The sequence below is a fragment of the Schistocerca cancellata genome, chromosome 1, assembly GCF_023864275.1.
Source record: "Schistocerca cancellata isolate TAMUIC-IGC-003103 chromosome 1, iqSchCanc2.1, whole genome shotgun sequence".
Classification (NCBI taxonomy): Eukaryota; Metazoa; Arthropoda; class Insecta; order Orthoptera; family Acrididae; genus Schistocerca; species Schistocerca cancellata.
This window is the reverse complement of record NC_064626.1, coordinates 296,101,619-296,127,157: the sequence shown is the minus strand read 5'-3', so window position 1 is coordinate 296,127,157 and position 25,539 is coordinate 296,101,619. Positions and strand designations below refer to the sequence as shown.

The 25,539-nt window shown below is 39.7% G+C and overlaps 1 protein-coding gene across 6 annotated transcripts in view; it reads right to left on the bottom strand.

Annotated features, from left to right (window-relative positions):
* Window positions 1–323: 323 nt before the first annotated feature.
* Window positions 324–25,539, bottom strand: part of LOC126171748 (putative tRNA (cytidine(32)/guanosine(34)-2'-O)-methyltransferase) — a 64,785-nt gene continuing 39,569 nt past the window's right edge. For 3 of the 6 annotated variants that reach the window (XM_049920828.1, XM_049920826.1, XM_049920827.1), the window contains 5 exons: window positions 21,333–21,517; window positions 14,871–15,080; window positions 3,726–3,909; window positions 1,068–1,360; window positions 324–983 (listed from right to left, as the gene is read on the bottom strand). In XM_049920828.1, the coding sequence (XP_049776785.1) occupies window positions 3,749–3,909; window positions 14,871–15,080; window positions 21,333–21,517 (556 nt within the window). In that variant the 3' untranslated portion in view covers window positions 324–983; window positions 1,068–1,360; window positions 3,726–3,748. Of the gene's footprint in view, window positions 984–1,063; window positions 1,361–3,725; window positions 3,910–14,870; window positions 15,081–21,332; window positions 21,518–25,539 lie in introns of those variants that run through there. The other 3 variants (XM_049920823.1, XM_049920825.1, XM_049920824.1) reach the window with 3 other exon arrangements.

The following is a 25,539-nucleotide window of genomic DNA, read 5'->3' as shown; positions in this document are numbered from 1 at the left end:
GTTTCCACAAAGAGATCCGCATAAATCTCTGTGGTGCACTGCCGCCCAGGCGGCGGCAATTTAAATAAGAGCGCACGGAGCCATCCTGTATCTGCCTTACGGAGTGCAAAGGGTTAAGCCGCAAATTTTCTTCCTTCCAGGAGCAATGAGTTAACATTCAAAGGGCAATTATCAGCTAATGAGTACTCTTAATTAAAGACAACACAGTATTACTACGAATTTAGGAATGTTAGTGTATCTCAGGTTCTATTAAGCATACTTTTTTATCATGGCAGCTTCAATTACTATCCACTAATGTTCCTTGAAAGTGAAAAATTGTTGTGCTAAGAGAAGGTCATTAAAATGCATTTTATTGCAAACACAATTTGTCATTAAAAGTGTAAAACATTTGTTTTGGTACCATTTAGGATTACAGAAACACATGCTGCACTGTCAATTCACAAGAAATTACACCATTCTGTTCAAAATTTATAGTTTAGTAGTGAACTTAGCGTACATCATAAACCGTTAACCTCATGTATTCAAACACTGTCCGAGTCGTTGGAAACATTCAATATCATTCTGCCACATGATGTGAATAAAAGAGATGGCAGAGTGACTCCAGTTCAATCGCTGTATTGCATACAAATATTACAAAATGGATTTGTTGGAAGAATTTGTATTTGTACCACAAGAACTGCAAGCTTTCTGGAACTTTCTCCACAGGTACACTTACTGCATCAAAGTATTGACAAAATTTACACTACAAGATAAAATACCTTTCTAAGAAACAAGTAATATACTTCAATCATTATGTTTCTGCACAGAATAAACTACTGCAACCTGAAACAAAAACCACTGACACTATATCAGTGTAATTAACACTGAGTAAATGTTTGTTGAAGCCCATGTGAGGTTCTAGCACCACCCACAACTGAAGTTATTTAAGTAGCAAGCAGCCAGTAATGACAGTTGCAACTGCAGTTAAGTCATTCTTCATTTGGCTGCAAAAGAAATTACTGGGTGTAAGAGAAGATTCTAGAGGGTCCATTTAAACTCAGAAAAAAAGATTATAAAAAAACAATTACATTGACTGAAGTGATATTTATTCATTATTATACGAAGTAAAAGCTTGCAAAACAAATGTTCTTATTTGGCAACAACAATTAATGGCTACTCACCACACAGAGGTGCTTCAGCAGTCTTTTTCACTGTACCTGTCTGTGACACATTGCCTCCTCTATGTGGTGAGCAGCAATCTATCCTTTCCATATTGTTGTTGTTTCATCTTGGACTTTTCTTGTTTGATGCATTTTGCTACTGTCACTATTATGAAGTAGCCATAACAACAAGCTATACTTCTTCTTGAAATTTGACAGTTCTGTGAGACATAGAAGGAAACACATGTTTCAGAAATTTACTCATATTCTCATGTGCAGCTACAGAATAAACCACACCCACCCACCCACCCACCCACCCACCCACACACCCACACACACACACACACACACACACACACACACACACACACACCCACACACACAGACATTACATGAAACAGCAATGTAAATAGTTACACTTGAAAATGGGAACAAATTTCAAGAAGTGCATCATGCTAGATATTATAGTCATTGTTTCCCAATTATTTTATTATTAAACTACACAAGCATTAATAATGCAAAGACACATCATGGAGATAGTTTCAACAGAAGTTGTTCAAAAGCTTGACAATAACCCGAGATTTCTCGAGCTGTGATGTAAACTTCTTAAGCGGTTTCAATTGTGCTTGCACACCACATACATGTGTAATAGTAAGATCTACAAGAGCAAAGATAAGGTCATTGCCGTATGTCCAAGAAACTGGACTCATTTTATAGAGATTAGTATGATAATAACCTCTAAGTTGGGTTTCTGTAGTTAATCTACAAAAACCTCACAAATGAAGTTATCACACAGCTAAATAAAATACCTATACCAATGGCATTTTCAGTAACCTTTGCAAGGCATTAGATCTCTTTGTTAATATATAACTTGGCTGAATCAGTATCCCTGATAATGAACTGACAAATTACAGAATGAATTAAAATAACAAAATACGAATGGGAAACTACAATGTTGTGGTGTGATGGCCTCCTCCCTCCCTTAAGTCCACAACACAAAGCAGATGGTCAAATTAAGGAATAAGAACAAATTGACACATACGTATAATATAGCAGAGACAATAAATAGCTATTCAGAAACATTATATTGGCTGCTATTAACATAACCATACTCATTAAGGGCCACAAATCAGAAATGCCAACTGTAACTCATGGCAAACAAAATCGCTCTTAACCTTACGAAACCAAAAAAGGTTCCAGAATTCATATAACATGTAATGCAGCACTAGTGTGGGTCAGTACCCATGAGAAAGAAGCTTGTAAGCACATATGTACTACAAGCTGAAATAATAGTCACGCACTATCATTTTCAGAACTCATGTAACATTTACAGCTAATATAATTTCTGCACTGAAGGGAAAAATCAACTACACCTAAATCAAGGAGTTTTGTTGTCTATATCGGATGAACACCACTGCCACATCATGTTTACTTCCTCTTTTCCACCCAGAATGTCGCATCTCCTGTACAATGCCTATGAAGTGTTTGGCGCAACCACACATTCTGCCCCAGTACTGACACCTGCACTGTGAACCTTGTCTGCGAATAATCAATAATCTGCAAGCCAAACCCACCAAGCTGTGTATCTCAAGCAATTATCTGCCGGTGCTGGTACTGTGGAACAATGGGAGCACAACTACCTAGATTCTTATGGGCCATTTCCAGGCTCCATGTGACTGATTGTGACTGATTCATTTTCTCACTTCCCTTTCATGTTCTGCATGTCCCAGGTCACTTCTACTGTTACTAGCAGGAAGTTGGAAAAAATCCTCATTTTTCAAGGCACCTCAAACATATCACTTTCAGATAATGTAACTGCATTCACCTCCCTTGAATCCAACATTTTTATGCCCGTAACACAATTCAATGCTTTTGTCTTGGGACCACGGCTTTAAAATCATTCAACAATTGATTAACAGTTCATCATTTACATACAATGCACTCATCAGAGGATGAACAAAGTGTTCAAAACCAATAACAATAAGAAACAATAAGCAACTCTGACACCACAAGGAACCACTGTGCACAGTGACTGTATATTATTATAAAGAAAGATAGGAATACAGCACTGTTTATTATTCTCACTTATCAAGATTTCACCTATAAATAGCCACCTTCAGTGCATGTAGGTGAGTTGTAATAAAACAAACTCCCAGCAGTACATATCACCATTCGACTTTATAGATGTACAGCAGTAAGAAATTGAGTTGCTTGGTCAGTTTCCTACTGCCTGTGCGTATATGTAGTGGTCATTGACATGTATTGCTGGGAGTTTGCTGTGTTATAACTCTCTCAAATGCACTGAAGATGGCTATTTATAGCTGAAATCTGAATATGCAAGGATAATAAAAAAACCATTCATATTGTGACTGCCTGCGGTATTCCTATCTTCCTTGTAAGAAACAATAAATTGTGTTGAAGAGAGTTATCATCCAGTTAATGGTTGGTAGCTGGTTTTCTAACATATCTTATTTTACAACCAGGGAATGCTCTTTAATGCCGTCTACTGACAAAATAATTTTCTGATCAGGTACAACATTATAAGCAGCAACTACAGAAGATAAAAAATCTATTTATGCAACTCACCTTCTGCCAATGAGTGATGTCTATCAGTACAGATTCAAATCTCCACAGCTTAGAAAAGGAACAATAGCACGGTTAACTTCAGTGAGAGACCTGAAGTCACAATCTGTTTGTGTAAGTAATGGATTTAGCATAGTTGGTTTGTAGCCTTCAGGTGGTGTGTAGTTCCTGCACAGTATGTAAGCCTCTGTAATGGAAATTTTAATAAGTGAAAGAAAATTTACTTTGTTTAGTGATACAACTGTCACAATATATTAATAATACTATTAATAACAATAATAAAAAGGTGCCATCTTAGCTCGCTATGCCTTAGAGGAAAGTATGTCTGGATAGTAAAAATATACACAATTTTAAATAGTTAGTTCTCACACTAAATCATTAACTTACAGACCCACTGTGTCAGGAAATATTACTGATGTATTTCGGTCCACTTTAATAACAGGTAAATAGTTTTTCTTGGCACCTTTTTGGAGGACATTTCTCAGGATTTCCCCTGTTCGGCGGTTTATCAAACTGTTCCACCACATATTTCCATGTCTCAAATACCTTGAAATAATGTACTGATACTTACACATTTCAATCTCGTCAGAAACTGTGTGTCATTCACATATAAAATTTCATTTGAAGTACTTCTTCAGTTACTTTTTAAGCAATGTTTCTCAGATATTGGGCCATGAAGAAGTTGAATACCCACTAGAATAAATGGATCTCAATGGACAGTAGATGGTGCCCGCTAGAATAAATGGATTTCAGTGGATGATAGACGGCATTGATTGTGCCACTGTTTCGCCACATGAACACATCGGCCCTCCCAAAAGGAGAAAGGGTCGGGGTAGTTCATCAAGATGAGTGAGGACCCCACTATCAAGAGGCTCATGGTGTGGTAAGTACACAGAGCACACTGTGATGTCAACATGGGCCACTATCTGAACAGCAACTGCTTTTAGTGTTGTCAAGGGAATAGGTGAGGAGTGAAAAGTGTCCCTTGCGAACATTGCAACCCCACCTTTTGCCCTGTCACCAGTAAGGTCATCATTTCTATAAAGGTGATGACCTCCAAGTACAGGTGTGTCAGTCTCTTTAAAATGGGTCTCTTGAAGGCAGAGGCAAAAGGGTCTGACCTGTACAAGAAGTCTCAGTTCCACCAGATGAGTCCTGTATCCATTTACAGGGTGGCGCACGAAATGTGTTACCATTTTGTTTTTGAATATAAACTTTATTGTCAATACAATCTGAAAGGAACATATACTACAATGAAGAGCCATCCATGGAGATTTGTTCTAACTCAGCACATGCTCAAAATGTCCACCATTTCGTTTCCTAACTTCCTTCAAACGAACACTGAAGTTAGTGATTACCCTACGACACATGTCTTCCATAATTTCACTGCAAGCTTGAAGAATAAGTCTTCTGAGCTCCATTAAATCACATGGACGTTTCGGGAAAATTTTTTCCTTTAGGTACTCCCAAAGAAAAAAGTCACATGGATTGAGGTCTGGACTATTGAGGGGGCCAGTTTTGTCCATCATTGAAGCGACCTGGAAACCTGAGTGAAATGATCCGCATGTCAAAATGCTCATGTAAAAACTCCAACACAGTGTTTGCAGTATGTGGCCTTGCTCCATCTTTATGAACTACTGCGTGTTGAAGGGCAAGGCAGTAGCAAGAAACTGTGGAATGAAGCTATTGCAAAGCTTGCTCAAATAACACTCGTTGTGCATAGTTTCTTCAAAGAAAAAGGGTCCAATAAGTCCGTGACTGAAAATTTCTGCCCACGCTGTAATCCTCAGAGCATAATGTTGTCGTTCATGAAGCACTTGTGGGTTTTCAGTGGCCCAAAAGTGTACATTTTGTTTGTTAACCACACCATCTAAATGAAAATGCGCCTCGTCTGAAAACCAAACGTTGTTGAGATTTTCTTCCCTGTCCTCCGCCCACTGAGCAAACAGTAGTCTCTGCTGCTTGTGTTCTTCAGTGAGCTTCTGTGCACAGGTCATCTTGTAAGGGTACATATGGAGGTCACTTTTAAGAATGCATTGAATGGAGCATCTGGATATTCCCAGTTGCACTGCTGCCTTTCTACACGATTTCCCGGGACTTCTCTGTACAGCAACTAGTACCGCTTCAATATTCTCTGGTGAACGAAGTCGCTTTGCTTCCAATACTGTTCCTTCCTGTACAAATTTATCGTATAACCTGTGGATGGTCTTCTTGCAAGGGACCCATTGTGTGTTAAACTGTTGTCGAAAACACCTCTGAGTCACAACAAGGCTTTTCGTTTCATGAAAAAGTAACACAATTGCCGATCGTTGCTGTGTCGTCAGTCTTCCATTATCAGCCATTGCTGCTTACTAGTCTCCTAGCGGCAGTATCATGAATTACACGTCATTTCGTAACTCATTTGTTTTTCCAAGCTCTGCCGGTACTGCTGTAGAGATCCCAGCGGGATATCTAATGTGCATCGTAAATTGTGAAAGAAACAATTGGTAACACATTTTGTGTGCCACCCTGTATATTCCACTGAAGTATGGGAGCTATTTCACCAATGTGGACTTGATTTACCCCTGTCTTTGTGCGAAGGTGGTGAGGGGCTTGTAGAGTGAGGCGGGGTTTTGGGGCTGACTGTGTCTGGTGATGAGGCATCGAAATCCATGATGTCCTCAACATCAGTCAGACATGCCAGAATGACATCTGATGGCGCCCGGGTCAGCTTTCAACCCGAATGTTGGGATCCTTTCCCTGCTCCCTTTCCCATCAAGGATGAGGAGTAAAGGGGGCTGTGAGAGCCACTTTTCTTCGAAGAAACTTGGCATTGAGGGACACTCTGCTATTGCGGTGCCTTTGGGCTGTACACTGTGGAAGCATTATTGGTCTCTTCCATTGTAGCTGTTTGAATCGCTATGTCTTTCACTTTACTTTGGCACATATAGGTGCAAGTACAGGTGTTAGAGATGGATAAGGTAACACTGGACGTCGTCTGAGTCAAAGCGTCAACCTTAGTAACAGGTTCCTGCACTGACAAAGCATAAGAAGTGGCAAAGACAGTGGGTTTCATTGCCTGATAGTCCGTTTTGGTTTCTGCATCAGGGATCTGCTTGGTCACTTTGATTTCCTGAATTTTACGTTCCTCTGAAAAAACAGGGCAGGCTCGGCTCCCGACTGGATAGCTTCCAGAGCTGTTAATAAAGACTGCTGGAGATGGACAGTCCATCCCAGCTTCATGGGCTGCCTTTTCACACTTCCCACAAGTCGCTTCGTCTCTGCAACTCAGCATTCTATGGCCAAAACGCTGACATTTGAAGCATCGCATAAGGTTAGGTACATAGGGCCGAACCCTAAGTCGGAGGAAACCTGCCATGATGTGTTCAGGTAACATTGGAGAATTGAAAGTCACAATAAAAGTGACAGTCTTCTCAGTCTCTCCATTGTTCTTGCGTGTTCTTTGTTCGACATCTGTGATTCCCTGTGGTGCCCATTCTTGTTTGAGTTCAGCAACGTCTACATCCCTAATATCATGGCAGGTCATCACACATTTGCTGGAGTTAAGGGAGTTACACAACTCAACAATGATGTCATACTCACCCAATTTCTGTGACTTCTTAAGGAGTTCCACCTGTTTTGCCCGGTTAGTCTCAACAAGCAAGGAACCATTGCGCAACCGCTTATAGACTTTAGGGTACCAGCCAGCCCTTCTAAGCCTTTATGGATATAGGAGGGGGACACTTTTTCAAATGACCCCTCCTTCCTCTTGATCACTACAAAGACACTGTGATTCATGACTCCTGGAGCTCCATTACTGACAACAAGTTGATTATCAGGATGACTAGCCTCCCTCATTCTTTTTGATGAATGGGTGTGAAACCTCCCAGGCGGTACACCCTTTCTGCTGGGAGGAGAAGAACAAGATTTCTAGGGTTTCATCTCGGTCCCATGAGCAGTTAGGAAAATAAGGTTCCACTCAGACAGAGCTCCGCATGCCTAAGTAAGCCTTATACAACTGAGGTGCGACAGGTTCCCCAGAGATTGCTTGCTAATGACTGCTCCACCTCAACGGCCATGCATCTCATCATCGCGCAGCTCACCTTGAGACTGAGGTTTTTTTTTTATAGAGGTTTACTCCATCCTTGTAATCCGGGCATTCCCTGTGATATACAACATTCCACTGCTGCGCCGCATGGTGGTTGCTGAAGCATGCCCAGACCTTACAGTGTCAGGGTACTGGCAGCGCTTACCAGTCCGCAGCTCAGGAACCCCTGGGGGCAAATGAAAAGGGTTTAATTAAGGTTCTAAGAGAATAACTTTACTATTACACCTGTTACTGGTTGCCTTGGAAGAGCTTGAGATCTGCCATCACAAATATACCTACAGTTACAGCTATTGCTGCTCCACAATTCCACAGTGCTCCTACAGACATGTGCGTGTCTTAGTAATCCTCATGTCTGCATATATCCATGTGGTGTGCATTATTTATTTATTTGTTGTTTGTTGTTGTGGTCTTCAGTCCTGAGACTGGTTTGATGCAGCTCTCCATTCTACCCTATTCTGTGCAAGCTTCTTCATCTCCCAGTACTTACTGCAACCTACATCCTTCTGAATCTGCTTGGTGTATTCATCTCTTGGTCTCCCACTATTTATTTATTTCTTATTTTATAGTTTCTCTTAATTATATTTTTTTCATACCTATCATCCTCTATTATGTAGGTTGACACTTCTCGTTAGTCTTATACTTTCCTTTTTGGATCTATTGGTATTATTTTGACATTCAGAGCACCCACCTGATCTTAAAGGCAGAAAGTTGAGTAGTTTTTTAGAGATTCTATGTGCAATAAAAGTAACTGTAGTCCATAACCTCTGATGATTTACAACTGTCTGCAAATCACAGTCTAAGTAATTGGAGCAACTGGAAATGGGGGCAACTGAAAACAATATGATCAGTGGAAACTTTCTCTTCACATTCACAGATAACTGTGTGCATGACATACTTATCAGGAATATTTATTTATTTATAGTCCCTGGCACCTTGTGGTGTACAATGTACAAAGATATAGGACATGGTTTACAGTAGCTGTGTGGCGACTGTTTCATTTTTTATAAGACATAAAACAAACGGTATTAAAGTGAAATATTTCCAAATATAGGTGAAATAATGAAAAGATCGTATGGCATTTATTGGCCGGGATATCCTCTTAAGGATTCGGCCGCCGTATCTCAAGTCTTTTTAGTTGACACCACTTTGGCGACTTGCATGTCAATGATGAAAATGATAATGAAGGACAAACAACACCCAGTCCCCTGCCGGGAATCAAACCCGGGCCCTCTTGCATGGTAGGCGGTAATGCTAGTGCTGCGCTATGGAGGCAGACTCCAAATATAGATCACAGCCTGTTAAAACATGCAGCATACCTCAAATAGGGTACAGCATACCTCCAATAGTGTTAATGTCACACACACACACACACACACACACACACACACACACACACACACACACACACACAGCCTGTTCTTAATGCTTGGGAATATGCTACAGACCTGCCTTTGGTGTCTTATGGTACTTTTATTGTCCCATTGAGGCTGCCATCCATCTAACCTCCACACTTGTAAGTGTCTTTTATTAGAAATACGAGCTCTGTGATCTCATACACTCAATCACACTGTTAGTACACCAACCAATACAATGCTGTCCTGTAGCATATCATGATACCCTTTGGGCATATCCCAAGAATCATTAGCAGACCACCGACAGGCGTTGTGCGAAAGGTACCTGTTATCCACAGGAGAATGCTCCAATACATTTGTTACAGCACTATAACAGCAATTCACAAATAAGGAATGCCTTCCACGATTGAAACATTTAAGGAAGTTAAAGTTCTTTTCAAATCTCATTGCATGAGTTAGTTACTGTGATTCAATAATATCCTTCAACAAGGGATATAAAAAACTAATAGTGACATTTTAATCCATTGTGTGTAATGAACTTCACCCACTCTGTCATGAGGCAGTACTAATAATGGGACAATCCATCATCAAGGGGAAGGAGTAATCATCAGTGAAGTGAGCAATAAAGACAAATAATGTTAAAAAGAAAACGCTTGCCAATATTCTGCAAAATTATATTTATTTGATCAAGAACTGGCTTTTGACTTCTCAGGCCATCTTCAGGTGACAACTGGATGTTACAAACTCAGATAACATGGCATGCATCTTACACAGATATTATTTACACAGATGACACAAAAATGTTAACACGTAGTGTTTACACAGGAAAGTATCAAATTTCATGTCACACACAAAAATATGTACATTAATTAAAAAAAGAAACAGTGGTACTTCTTTGGAGATACATTTAACAAGTGATGAAAAATAATTTAGAATTTAAACAGTAGGAACATCAGGTTGGAATACCAAATATGTTAGAAAAAGAGTAGACTGCTACTGACCTTAAGGATGACATGTAGAGTTGCAGATAGGCACAACAAAAAGACTGTTACACATTTAACTTTCAGGTAAAGCATTCTCCAGAGGGGGGGAAAAAAAGAAATAAACATGACACACATTCATACAAACAAGCATACCTCATGCACACATGACCACTATATTCAGCAGCTCAGACCAAGCTCTGGTCCAAGCAGCCAGAGAGGGTGGCCACGTGTGCATGAGGTGTGCTTGCTTGTGTGAAAATGTGTGTGTGTGTATGAAGCTAAATGTATAACAGTCTTTTCGTTGTGCCCACCTGCAACTCAATTAAGAATTTATAGTTTCAATCTATTATTAGTAACCAAAACTTAACTTACAAGAAAACTAAGTTTGATTATTTAACACTAAGCTGGCATTCTGTGATTTCTGTTTGTTGATTTCCAGTATTTCCAGCAGGATCATCTTTCTACTTTTGTTTACAGAATGCAATGTTTCACATTCTACACTCCTGGAAATGGAAAAAAGAACACATTGACACCGGTGTGTCAGACCCACCATACTTGCTCCGGACACTGCGAGAGGGCTGTACAAGCAATGATCACACGCACGGCACAGCGGACACACCAGGAACCGCGGTGTTGGCCGTCGAATGGCGCTAGCTGCGCAGCATTTGTGCACCGCTGCCGTCAGTGTCAGCCAGTTTGCCGTGGCATACGGAGCTCCATCGCAGTCTTTAACACTGGTAGCATGCCGCGACAGCGTGGACGTGAACCGTATGTGCAGTTGACGGACTTTGAGTGAGGGCGTATAGTGGGCATGCGGGAGGCCGGGTGGACGTACCGCCGAATTGCTCAACACGTGGGGCGTGAGGTCTCCACAGTACATCGATGTTGTCGCCAGTGGTCGGCGGAAGGTGCACGTGCCCGTCGACCTGGGACCGGACCGCAGCGATGCACGGATGCACGCCAAGACCGTAGGATCCTACGCAGTGCCGTAGGGGACCACACCGCCACTTCCCAGCAAATTAGGGACACTGTTGCTCCTGGGGTATCGGCGAGGACCATTCGCAACCGTCTCCATGAAGCTGGGCTACAGTCCCGCACACCGTTAGGCCGTCTTCCGCTCACGCCCCAACATCGTGCAGCCCGCCTCCAGTGGTGTCGCGACAGGCGTGAATGGAGGGACGAATGGAGACGTGTCGTCTTCAGCGATGAGAGTTGCTTCTGCCTTGGTGCCAATGATGGTCGTATGCGTGTTTGGCGCCGTGCAGGTGAGCGCCACAATCAGGACTGCATACGACCGAGGCACACAGGGCCAACACCCGGCATCATGGTGTGGGGAGCGATCTCCTACACTGGCCGTACACCACTGGTGATCGTCGAGGGGACACTGAATAGTGCACGGTACATCCAAACCGTCATCGAACCCATCGTTCTACCATTCCTAGACCGGCAAGGGAACTTGCTGTTCCAACAGGACAATGCACGTCCGCATGTATCCCGTGCCACCCAACGTGCTCTAGAAGGTGTAAGTCAACTACCCTGGCCAGCAAGATCTCCGGATCTGTCCCCCATTGAGCATGTTTGGGACTGGATGAAGCGTCGTCTCACGCGGTCTGCACGTCCAGTACGAACGCTGGTCCAACTGAGGCGCCAGGTGGAAATGGCATGGCAAGCCGTTCCACAGGACTACATCCAGCATCTCTACGATCGTCTCCATGGGAGAATAGCAGCCTGCATTGCTGCGAAAGGTGGATATACACTGTAATAGTGCCGACATTGTGCATGCTCTGTTGCCTGTGTCTATGTGCCTGTGGTTCTGTCAGTGTGATCATGTGATGTATCTGACCCCAGGAATGTGTCAATAAAGTTTCCCCTTCCTGGGACAATGAATTCACGGTGTTCTTATTTCAATTTCCAGGAGTGTATTAGGGAAAGACAAATAGAAACAAGGCAGATGGGTAAAAAGTAAGTAAATTGTTCACCATTTCAAAAGTAATCGCCATAACTGTGAGACAATACATTCAATGCCTTCATGAGAAAATGTTTGCAGTTACCGACAGAACCATGATTGTATCCAGGTATGCGTATCTTTGTCTGAAGCAAACTGGTGCCACGAATATCTTTTCAGGGCTTCAAAAATGTGGAATTGCATGACGAGAGATCAGGACTGTGTAAGGGCTTCCCAGAAAAATTTCTGGAGCATAGTTGAAACAACCTTGGCAACATACGGATGCATGAACAGTTTGCAAAAACTGAGATGCACCATCAAGTCCCAAGTGCATTTAATAGAGCTGGAGTCACTGTAAACTTGGTGAAGCCAGAGTTTGGAAAGAAGCAAAAAAAATTTCTCAGACGTGTGATTTTGTAAAAAGGGACTGAACCTCACCCACAAAAGATGAAGACAACTGAGAACTCCCCTGTATCGACATATCAAAACAGTTGCCATAGGATTTGCTGCGTTCTACCGTCGCTTTTCACAAGATACAGCATTTTGTCACCTTACCTATTGAAATTACTAATGGAAGACATAATAAGAACCTGGGGAGCAAAGCAATAGTAAATTTTTGAAGATATTTATTTAAACCTGTTATTAGCATCAATTCTAAACATCTGGATTTGACACAATGATTTTACATGGGATCTGGCAGCACGAAATTTAATATCAGTTACCATCTATTTCAAACTACCAGGACAATGGTAAAAGTGAGCACTGCATGAATTCCATCACCAGCAAAGCACAATACACTGTTACTAAGAGAAAGGGTTGTCCATCACTGGCATTTTAATAAGTTTCAACACTATCTGCTTCGAATACATGTCACTGTGTGCACAGATCAAATACATTATTATTTTTGATGAAATATAAACTGACACACAAGTGCCTGACAAGATGGGGACTCACACTTCAACAGTATGACTTTGAAATTGAATATTTACCAGGAAAGAGAATATTATTCCTGATTTGCACTACAATTACGTGAAAATCTAGAAGTAAATACAGGACAAGTAATGGTGAAAGAAATTTGTATGAACAACATCGAAAGTGCAGCAAGTGTGAAAAACATTAAGAAGTTACTGAGGCACATTAATGTTGAACAAGATGCAGACGAGATCTTGAAGATGATGAAAGATACCTTAGAAGTGAAGATCCACACCTATTAATGTAAGCATACTGGACGACACATACGAATTCCGATCACTGGAGATGGTGGACACCTAGCACTGCAGTAAACACATGATTTTTAAAAACTTAGCTCATAGGGTACATGCAGTGCTGGAATGTGAGCTCTCTGTCACAAAACAAACTTGGCAACTAAATAACACAAGGGATTCATGTATTATGTGACACCTGATAAACCAAGACAGTTAACAGCATTGGATTTTTTCATCCACCAACAAAAGCTAAAAAACACTTTTTGTAAGTACTGATAGAATGGTAATAGCGAAGGTGAATGGTCAACTTCAATTTACTGGGAGAAATTTAGGAAAGTGCAGCTCATTCATGAGCAAGACCACATACAGAAAACTAGTGCGATCCACTCCTGAGTACAGCCCAAGTGTTTGATATCCCCACCTGTGGAAGACATCAAGGTAATTCCAAAGCAGGCTACTAGATTTGTTACTGGTAGATTTTTATCAACACATGAGTATTACAGAGATGCCTTGTGAACTCATATGGGAATCCCTGGAGGGACGATGAGATTCTTCTCGTGGAATATTATTGAGAAAATTTGTTTTAGAGAACCAGTATTTGAAGCTAACTGCACAACAAATCTACTGCTGTCGATGTACATTTCACCTAAGGACCACAAAGATGAGGTGAGATAGTTTGTATGGTGGCATATAGATTGTTAGTTTCCCCTTGCTTTATTTGTGAGTGGAACTTGAAAGGAAATAACTAGTAGCGGTACAAGGTGCCCTGCGCCACACACCGTATGGTGGCTTGGGCAGTACATTTGTATATTAGACACTGTTGATGCAGTCTTAGAGGTTTTCTCAAAAAATGTCAATTTCTACCTGTTGCAAAAAGCTACCAGTAGGATAATGATAAAGAAATCAACATACGATTATTTCGTGCATACAAATAAGCCAGACAGTATCTTGATAGATCAACAGTTCTGATCATGTGAATGGAAATGTTTTTAGAAGAAAATAATTTCTAACAAATTCTAATCTCTGCTTATCATCCTGGATCCAATTCAACTGTGCGTGCAATTCATAAACTTGTATGATTCTGTAGAACATCTTGTGGAAATAATCATAAAAATTGGGATGAAAAAATTACCTGATTTTGAAAGTGTAGTTAACAACATGTACCATATTAGTAATGGTTTACCACCACACACTGTGTTACTTGGGATAAAAGCAAGCAGTATTTTTGCACAATGCCTTTGGTTTCTGCCTCTAAAGGAACTCCTGCCAGAAAACCTTGTGAAAATAGCATTATAAACCATGAAACAAAAAGCAGCTGAAAACAGACATGTTCAGGATAAATTAGTGTGGCCTGTTACGTATGCAGTCAGTGATTTGATCCTGGTTAAGTCTCATACCAAGTTGTTGAAGGACACGGAAGAAATCTGACAATTTCATTATTGTTACTTTTGATTAAATAGTGTAACTACCAGTAAATGGAGGCTTGGATAGAACAGAAGAGATAAGTTGGCAGAACTACAAACTAACAAATAAACGTAAATAATGTGACAGAAAGATTTTGTATTTTATCACTTACCAATACTAGAATTTCGTGAGCTGCTTGGTTTGACAACAACAACACTGGGAAAAAATATCTTCATCTGTGAATAAACCAAATCAATATCATTTCCACGGAACACCTTTGCAAGAAATGTTCCACCTGGCTTCAAGACATGTGATGTAATATTAAATGCAGCTAGCAACAACTGCGATTGAACATACTCATCAAGATCATGTAGACCAGTAACTGCAACATAAAACCACAATCATCAATCACTACCAAAATTTAGTTGTCTCATTTCCTCACCAGCAATTAATAATCACATTAGTAAAACACAAACACCTGCACCCACATATATTCATAATGACTAGACGTAACAACATTGTATGAGTGTGAATTTCTTGGAGAGTGTGTGTATAAAGCAAATGACAGCTGTCTACGACCTATACTGATACAACATTTTCAATAAAGTCAGAATCATTACAGGGGCTGCATTTCATTTTCCATTACATGTATTTAGCATTTTGAACTACCAGCAATGTTTCTCACAAATATTGGCAAAACATTTTTAGGCTATTCGCAAGCCTGAGGGATGTCATCACTTATTTATGTTGGTTGGAGCTATGTCAAGGCGAAATCCGACTGTGATTATTGGAGTGTAGGTAACAGTTTGGGTACGCTTCAAGTAAACAACTTCTAGCCTATTGTTCACCTATAAAAGTATGCATGGAAGTAGGCAGCTCTAAGAGATGTGTTCTCTGCATTGAGAGACAGAGAAAAAGTTGCATCATCATCCCTGTCTCCGCTCCATGCTTCATTTTCCAGCTGTTCCCTATCCTGGTAAATGGCAATGCTGGAGTGAGTATTGGACTGAGTCACTGTGTCTGTTTCTGGGTCTCCCTAATAAAACTTTCTTCTTGGAAAACTATTGCTATCACTTCTTAAAGTCATATTCTTTGTACTTCATTTATAACATCCACAATGAACCCTTACGTGTACCTTCACATGAAAATCACTGCCAAATGTTGTATGTGGACCCTGAAGTGCATGATACAGGCAAATGCAGCAGAATAACAATAGTGGTTAGTGTGTCAAATGGTAACTGCTCCTTGCCATTGTACATCACACCACCACCACCACCACCACCACCACCACCACCACCCATCTTTCTACATGCACACAACTTTAGGGTGAAAAAGGGTTTCTCTCTGAGTGAGACAACAAGCTCTGGATGAAGCATCCACTGAAATATGTTTTTGTTGAGTTTAGAGAATTGGGCAGATGAGATGGAAGTGAGGGGGAGATCTTGGGGACACCCAATGCAATATTAATGTAGCACTAACAAAAAAAGAAGAGGATATTTTGAACCCAGGGGGCAATATTTCAAGATCAGACTCCTCATAAAAAATAGAAAGATAACATTAATAGGTACCTGGAAATGTTTAATTTTCAAGAGATGATAGTATCTCATTCTTCAGAAAAAAATTAAGGCCTATCAGCCCATGAAGCAACATTGCAACTAGACAGCAACTCTGATGCAGTGTAATTGATGCTGATGTAACAGCACGGATTCCTTAAGCCCACTCACAGAAGTACTGCTTATCCACAATGTCATGATAAAATTAATTGGACATTCAAAGACTCTGAAGGATGTTTACATCCTCATTGATTTTAGCCTAGAGTTGCTCAAAATGTGCAGACACAGTGCACAATTACGAGTCAACTGTAGCACAATTTGAAGAATTTTGAGGGTGCAAATTAAGCTGATAGGATATTTACTGACTGCTTATACAATCAAGAGTCGCAATAATTAACCAATTTCTTGCACTAAGTGATAAGGACTTGCCTTATACGAAAGGACCCTATATGACAACAAAGCTTTCAAAGGTGCAATGGGGTCAGACATTACAAAAATAGTTTTCTTTGACCCCCCTCCCCTGTACCACACCATTCCCTTTGTATGTACATCCAGCTCCATTATTCTGTTGTATATTCCATTCAAAGAAGCAAAGAAACAAAAAATGTCTGGTTTGAAATCTTGTAGAAAATAATTGTCATTCTGAAATGTCCGGTTATATGGGTGATTTTGTTGTATTATCAACAGTGAATTTCAACTTTATAACTACACACATGTAAGTGTGTGTGTGTGTGGGGGGGAGGGGGGGGGTGTTACAGTTTTAAGTGTCAACAACACTATTTACATTAATGGAAGGTCCATTTTTTGTTTAAGATATATACATAAGCCAGCATCAGGTATTATAACTGTCGCAATCTCAGTAAAATCCACAATGGTGAACATATGTAGTACAATGCTCCATGTTCACTAAATGACTGTCATGGTGACATAGTGTCTGATGCCATTCCTGCACCTGTACTACTACTGCAAGAATGTCAACATTAACTTCAAATTGTCCCATTTGTTTGCAACACCCTGTCTTGTCTTCTCCAAGTACAGATGAACCAGATCTGCTAAGCACAGACAGACATCACCAATTTGAGAAAAAAAATTCTCTCCTCCTCATTCATTTGTAAACAATTCATGCCACTGCCATTTGCCATAAGCAGTTGTAGTTGTATATGGACCCACAGAGAACTCTGAACACCCTTCTACAGACACATCATTGCAACAAGGATTTGTGTGCAGATTTACGTTTTATTCGCATTCCAGTACACAGCATTAATCTGAAATCTTATTACAGAATGCACTTCCCACAGAGAGAATGTTCATTCTTAATTAATGCATTACATTTTGTCTTGTAAACTGTAAACTACAGCCAAAATCACACATTCTGAAAGACTATACCAGAAGAGGAACGTGATTTCTGGAGACACTTTTTTAAAGTTAGCATGCGTACAAAACATTAATTATAATTAGGCAAGCTATCGGAGACAGTGGCTCCTTCTGGAGTGGCAAAAATTTTTGAAAACAACAGACATAATATGAAATAGGATTCAGCTGGGCAAGAGAGGAGAGTTTGAAGTGTTAGAAATTGCGGGAGTGGAAAAAAGGTTGGATAAAAGATAGAAACATGGGAGAAAATCAAAGACTAAATTTAGAAAAAATCAGAAAAATTCATATGAAAATCGTGAAAACAGATAATGGTTAATAAGAGGAAATGAGTGGATGATCTATATGATACTAAAAAAAATTAGAAAAGAAAAAAGAAAAAAACAGATGAAATTTCTAAAATCGGGTAAACAGGAAGCTAAAGTCATAAAAGAAAACGTAAACTATTTAGCTTGGCAATTAAAGAGATGTAAACGCATGTGAAAGAATTACATATAAACAAGTGGAGGAGTGGGAGAGAAATAGCTGTCAACTTTGCGAATAAATCAGTGAAAGGCAATTGGGAGAAGGCCCTACAGTGTAGTAAACCATAAACTGTTGTAATCAAATTGGTAAATAACAATGGAATTGTTATATCCAAATGAAAGTGGACTCAACTATGTGCACAGAAATCAGTATTAGAAAAGATGTAAGGGCAAAGTGTTGATTAATCTTGGTGATACAGGTAAATAAACAAATGGATTAGCACTTAAGGTAGAAAACAGATGACAGTTTAAACAAGACAGATGACAACGAAGATTGGCAAGAGGATTACATAAGAAGGAATGATGACCATATGGGCAAATACAGCATCAAAAACAATCAATTTTTGACAAAATAATTTAACTGGAAGGATAAAAAAATCTACTCGCCAAGTGGCAGCAGAACGCACTAACATAAAAGACGGTAATAATTAGGCAAGCTTTCGGAGCCAGTGGCTCCCTCTTCAGGCAGCCACTCCCACAATTTCTAACACTCCAAACTGTTCTCTCTTGCCATGATGAATCCCATCTCGTATTACTTGCGTTCTTTTTGAAAATTTCTGCCTGAAGAAGGAGCCATTGGCTCCAAAAGCAGGCCTAGTTATAACCTTCTTTTATGTATGTGTTCTGCCACCACTTGGTAAGTAGATTTTTTATCTATCCAATTAAATTATTTATATCTAAAAACAAAGATGCTGTAACTTACCAAACGAAAGCATTGGTATGTTGATAGAGACAATAACAAACACAAACACACACACAAATTTCAAGCTTTCGCAACCCACGGTTGCTTCATCAGGAAAGAGGGAAGGAGAGGGAAAGACGAAAGGATATGGGTTTTAAGGGAGAGGGTAAGGAGTCATTCCAGGCCCGGGAGTGGAAAGACTTACCTTAGGGGGAAAAGGGACAGGTATACACTCTCGCGTGCGCGCGCGCGCACACACACACACACACACACACACACACACACACACACACACACACACACACACAAATCCATCAGCACATATACAGACACAAGCAGACATGTGTAAAGGCAAAGAGTTTGGGCAGAGATGTCAGTCGAAGCGGAAGTACAGAGGCAAAGATGATGTTGAATGACAGGTGAGGGATGAGTGGCGACAACTTGAAATTAGCAGAGATTGAGGCCTGGTGGATAATGGGAAGAGAGGATATATTGAAGGGCAAGTTCCCATCTCCGGAGTTCTGATAGGTTGGTGTCAGTGGGAAGTATCAAGATAACCTGGACGGTGTAACACCGTGCCAAGATGTGCTGGCCGTGCACCAAGGCATGTTTAGCCACAGGGTGATCCTCATTACCAACAAACACTGTCTGCCTGTGTCCGTTCATGCGAATGGACAATTTGTTGCTGGTCATTCCCACATAGAAAGCTTCACAATGTAGGCAGGTCAGTTTGTAAATCACGTGGGTGCTTTCACATGTGGCTCTGCCTTTGATCATGTACACCTTCCGGGTTACAGGACTGGAGTAGGTGGTGGTGGGAGGGTGCACGGGACAGGTTTTACACCGGGGGCAGTTAAAAGGGTAGGAGCCAGAGGGTAGGGAAGGTGGTTTGGGGATTTCATAGGGATGAACCAAGAGGTTACGGAGGTTAGGTGGACGACGGAAAGACACTCTTGGTGGAGTGGGGAGGATTATTTTGTCAAAATGTGATTGTTTTTATTTTTATGTTAAAACACAAATTATCTAATCTTTTGGAAAAAGGTCATACTCAAATGGAAAATAATTTAGTTCACAGTTATAGCGAACACAAAAAAAAGGACACAAAAGGAGGTGAGGAAAAAACCACAACTATCCAAAGATAATTTCTTAGGTCACTTCTTTTTCATTATGAGATGGCTAGATTGTTACTCATCATATGGTGGAGATGCAGAGTCAAAGACAGGTACAACAAAAAGACTGCTAAACAAATGAGCTGGCTAGACACATTGGTCTTTTGTGTGTGTGTGTGTGTGTGTGTGTGTGTGTGTGTGTGTGTGTGTGTGTGTGTGTGTGTGTGTGTTTGCTTAGCCGTGTATTTGTTGTGCCTGTCTGCGATTCAGTATCTTTACTAGATGTTGAGTATCAATCTATCTTTTTCATAATATTGTCATTATTCTACCCTGGATTTTCCATTGTTTGATTTCTTTCCCATTAATGATGTAGAGGATTATAACTTAGATAGACCTTGAGGAGTTGTAGAAATGAACTACTGACATGGACCTGAGGTAACTACTCTGACCACTCATTAAAAAAAATATGTCTGGAGACATTTTATTCCCATTGTCACACAGAAATAGACTGAAAGTTACAAAAGCCTAAAACATTAATTCAGAAGAAGGAGCTTATTGTTATTATTATCCCATATGAGGTCATAAGATCCTGAAATCAGCCATGCTTTCAATAACAGTTTAAAGCATGTTGACTGTTGGAAACAGCTTTTACAATATTGTATAGCATGTCAACTACAATTAACTCCAACAACGTATTTTACCTATCTTTAAGATTATATAATTAAACCCTTTACCATGTGTTGACACAAATAAATTGTTTTTCTTGGAGCTTTCCATACTCTGGAAAGTTTTTTTTCCTCACTTGTAACGACACATTTTGCTACAAACACAAAAATTATCATATATTCTTACAAAAACCAAACATGGTGGTTAAATTTAGATTTGTTTGTAGGTTATAACCATTAATGGTATAGGTATTGTTTTTACTCTTTTTGCTGCACACCTGAAAATGATAACAGTCAACCAGAAAAAATCCTTCTGAAACTGATGTCCAGTCATCTCACAGAATTAATAATTAATTAGGTATTTTTTTTCCTCTCAAAAATTAGCTTCTTTCATTAATAACATCCCTAGAGAACAAGAACTGTCGTCTTGTGGAAGCAGAGATGGAAACACCAGACCATCGAAGAAATTGCAAGCACACAATGCACTTTGCATGGAGAGATAATTACAACACCTACAGAACTCTACTTTGAACAAGGTGAAACATATTAGTCCTGGCACTTGAGAGAAAACTAGCCAGAGTTGTGTAACTGGATATAAACATAAGCAAGTAAAAATATGAGGGGCAGCTTCCTATCTAAAATAAACTTCAAAGTAAAATATTAAAATTTTCCAGTAGATTACAAATGTATTTCAGACTCAAACATAAACATGTAGCAACACTACACATACCATCTGGTGCACCATCACAAATGACAAGATCTGCTGGACATCCATCAAACTCTTTTATTATTCTTTCAGCTGTGTTGGTGTCTGTTATGTCACCCCGTATGCAGATAACACCAGGAATTGGGGCCATTGACTGCAAATCCACTGCCACTATCTTCACACTATCGTCTGCACTCTCATTTTTGGACCTTCAAAAAAAAAGTTAATAAAATATAATGAGAACTTATATTTTTTCAAATAAGAATAAATTGTTCTTCATTGGTCTTACAGTTTCAGGTGCACTGTGTAATCCATTTAGTAGCACATTCATGTACCTCATAATCAATATGTGCACCAAACAAAGATTATAAATAGCTCTGAAGAAAAGGCAGTTAACACAGCATACTTCCCCAACAAAAATACAATGATAATACATAATAGTATCTGTTCTATCCCAATGACATGTGTAGGTTGCTTATATTGTACAGAGAGTGTGCATACTAAGTACACTGCTGCTGTGACCACAATATCAAAGTTGGCACTGATCACGTCAATCTGCTGCTGTGAAAATGGAAACACCAGCACTTCATAATTTGGGTGCAGAAGGAGGAATAAGGAACTTCTATCAGTCAGAAGTTGTGTTGAAGCGACTGAAATGTCTATCATTCTGCACCACAGTCTCACAATGGTGATGAAGATTCGCCCCAACTGAGGTGAGCGTCTGCACATCTTCCATGGCCCATTCAGATGCTGTCCAGGGTACTCCAAATTGCCTGAGGCTTGTTGAATCCAGAGAATTTCTTCTGGATGCAAGGCAGTTTCAGGCATTGTGTGGGGCAATTCTGTTTCCAGCAACATTTCCATTTATCAATGGTAATGAATTCAGTGTCTGTGAGAGTCCTGATTGTGATGAGAGTGGGATGCCTCAATCTTAATCTACATCGTTCAACATTGGGAGGTCAGTGTTATCAGCAGTACCATGCTCTTCCATTTGATATCAGGAGTTGGGATTGGAGGAATATCCGATACACATAAATTAAACAAAAGAGGATCAAGGGCAGTTTCCCATGGTAAGACATTACTCAATGCTCTTTGACAGCTAGAGTCTCTTCCTGTAATTACTGTAAATGTCCTTCCAGCTAAGTTTTGTTGTCTGTCTGCATAATTCAAGTAATAATAATTTATAAAGCAGTCCATGTCTCCAGACTGTGTCATATGCTGCACTCAGATCAACAAAAGGAACTGATGTTTTCTACTTTGTTTGGTATGCTACTTCAATAACTCTCGTTAAAGATAGGACCTGGTCAGCGCAGCTCCGTCCTGGTTGGATCCAGCTTGCTCTTAGGTAGGTTCTGAAAGCTCACTGGACTAATCTGTTCGTACAGAATTCTTTCAAGGAACTTACATATAGCACTCAATAATGCAACAGGGCGATAGTTCTTAGGCTGGTCTGATGCCTTGCAGGGTTTTAGTATTGCTATGATTTTTGACTGCTTCATTTTTTGTAAGATTGAACCAGATATCATAATGTCAGGGAAGAAATCCATCAGCCATCTTTTTGTGTAGTTCCCACTGAACAGAATAAATTCTGGGTGGATTCCATCATTATCAGTACCTTAAGAGCAACAGAGATTTCAGGTATAGAGAAATTTCTTGAAAACTCAGATTGTTCATTGCTGTTCATTTTGAGCAATGGAAGTTTGAATATGATGTATTTTGTATGAGTTTTAAGCCTTGATGTTCTTGCTGTGTACAGTAAATGTGACATAAATCTATTAGCTGATGTATGGGTGTTGTAGTTTACTTTAATTTTGTTTCCATCCAACTTCCTTAGTAATTACCATGCTTCTCTACTTTATGTTTGAAAACTGAGTGATTCAACAGTATCTGTCTACCTAGTATATCTTGCTGTAAAATAAATAAATAAAATCCACAGAACAGTTGTTGGTTTCACCAGTTCACAACCAAATTGATATCTTTTAAACCTAACCTAGAGTGCTGATTATATTGCAGAACAGTTTGTTGCCATAACATACATTTCAAACAAATACTAAAAAATCTGTCAAGGCTACTGTGCCCATATTTTAAGGAAACCACAAATAATCTGTGAAGAAAACTGAATAGTTCAATATTAGCACTTGACATAAGGTGCCTCTTGTCTCACCTCTCACTGGTAATTTAAACTATCCACCCACTGGCTGTGCAAAACTGATTCATTGGCAACCCATGTGCCATAGAGGAAAAGCACCATGGCAGACACTGACCCATTTCTAGACTTTTACTATGAGGCCATTATCGTAACCACTGAGGCAACTCAGACAGTTTATAATCTGATTAAAACTAGTTGTCACTTGACTGCACAGCTTCCATCACCTATACACCAATGAGACCTGTGCTTGCAGTGGCACTGTCAGCTCCCATTGTGTTTCCACTTCTGCTGTGTTTTGCTATCCCACATATTGTGCCAGCCAGTCCTCAATGAGGCATCATAGTGAGAGATTTAGGTGACTCTTGCCTTGTGATGTGTAATGTAAGTAATGGAAAGAGAGGCATACCACAGTTTCACACCACTGAGAGACTTTCAAAAAGTAGCAGACATGTCATGATTATATACAGTCAGTTGCATGAATTCATGTGTTACTCAAGGGAATATTTTGAGAGTGGTAGGGATACAGGAGCATCTTCTGCTCCGTAGGATAAAATGGTGGAATGGTGCTGTCTACAAATCAAAGAATGCTCAGTGATAAGAATCTGTAAGGAGAAAGTCACAAAGAATCAGGGGAGTCATCTAAATTGGTGTCTCATGGAAAGAAGAGACACCTTGAGAAGAAAGTCACAAGAAGATGTGATTTGTTGCCAGATATATGCATATTATTCAAAAAAGGAGTAACCAATACTCAAAAAGGTACAAGCTACCTTTGTAGCAGGGGACAACCTGGCGATGCCACTTTCTTAGGGCATTAGCAGGGACAAATGGTGACAATATCATTTGGCATAATGAAAAATGGGTGAGTGCAGGACACAAGTTTTTTAAAAAAAAATGTTGGACAGACAATACCATCAGTGGTAGTATGGCAGGTCAGATTGGTAAGAAAAATAATAATAGTAGTACACAATGAAATTGCAAAATATTCCTTTCCTAACTGTCTGCTGTTATTCAGATCAAACAAGACCTCTGCCTAAGACGAAGTGATGAATCACAACCTTTTGTGAAATGATCTGAAGAATCTGTGCTTGAAAACTTAATGAAAAACTCTATAAATATTACTGATAATGCTACAAATCATTTAGTTATAGAATATAAGGTACCCACAAAGACAGCGAAGAAGAATAAACATTGTTTGCTGGCTAGTGAAACATAAAATACAGTTTAACAGGAACTTGACAAGGGCAGAACTGTTAGAACTTGTGTCAAAACATATGCCAAAGAACCCTGTTTACACTGTGGATGAAATAGCAAAATAAAAACACAAACATAAAAGTGCTCAGGTTGTCTCCTCACCATTGCCATTTCACAGCAATACCAAACAGATTTGGGCTCAGGTTAAACATCATATTGCTAAAGAAAATTTAAAAAATTATGTTGACTGAAGTGGAATGCTTTTTGAAGAACGCAGTTAAAAAAACTGACAACAGAAGACTGGCAAAAGATAGTGAACCCCATGAAATGAGCGATACAGGAAGCAAGGAATAATGAAGCAGTGTTACACCATGCATCAAAGACTTGATAATATCTGTCAGTTCGAGCAGTGACACCAGTAGTGCCACTGACTCTGAATTAAGGGCTGTTTTCCCATTGTTGGATTAGTGTACAGTGCTCTTTAATTAACGTCTTACTTCCATTACATCCTGTGCTCATGAATTTATTTTGATCAGTTTCTCTTTTCTGTTCTGAGACTAAGGAATAGTGTTCAGGCAGCTCCCATCATCTCCTTTTGGCAAGTCAGATTGCTTTTTAAATATATTTCATTTTTTGTAGACACTGAGAAGTTATTTCATGTGTATAATAACATTCAAGGCATGCAACCATAAGAAGGAAACTTTTCCAGATATGAAAATTTCCCCTATTTCAATAACCAACATAACAGCAGCCCAAAATTAAAATTTAGAAAAGATTTTTGATGTTGAGATACTGCTGCCAAATGAGTGCAATAATACACATAAATTTCAGAATTTTTACTTTTTTTGTGAGATAAGAGACTTTAAACTTCATATTTGTTACAAGTTAAGT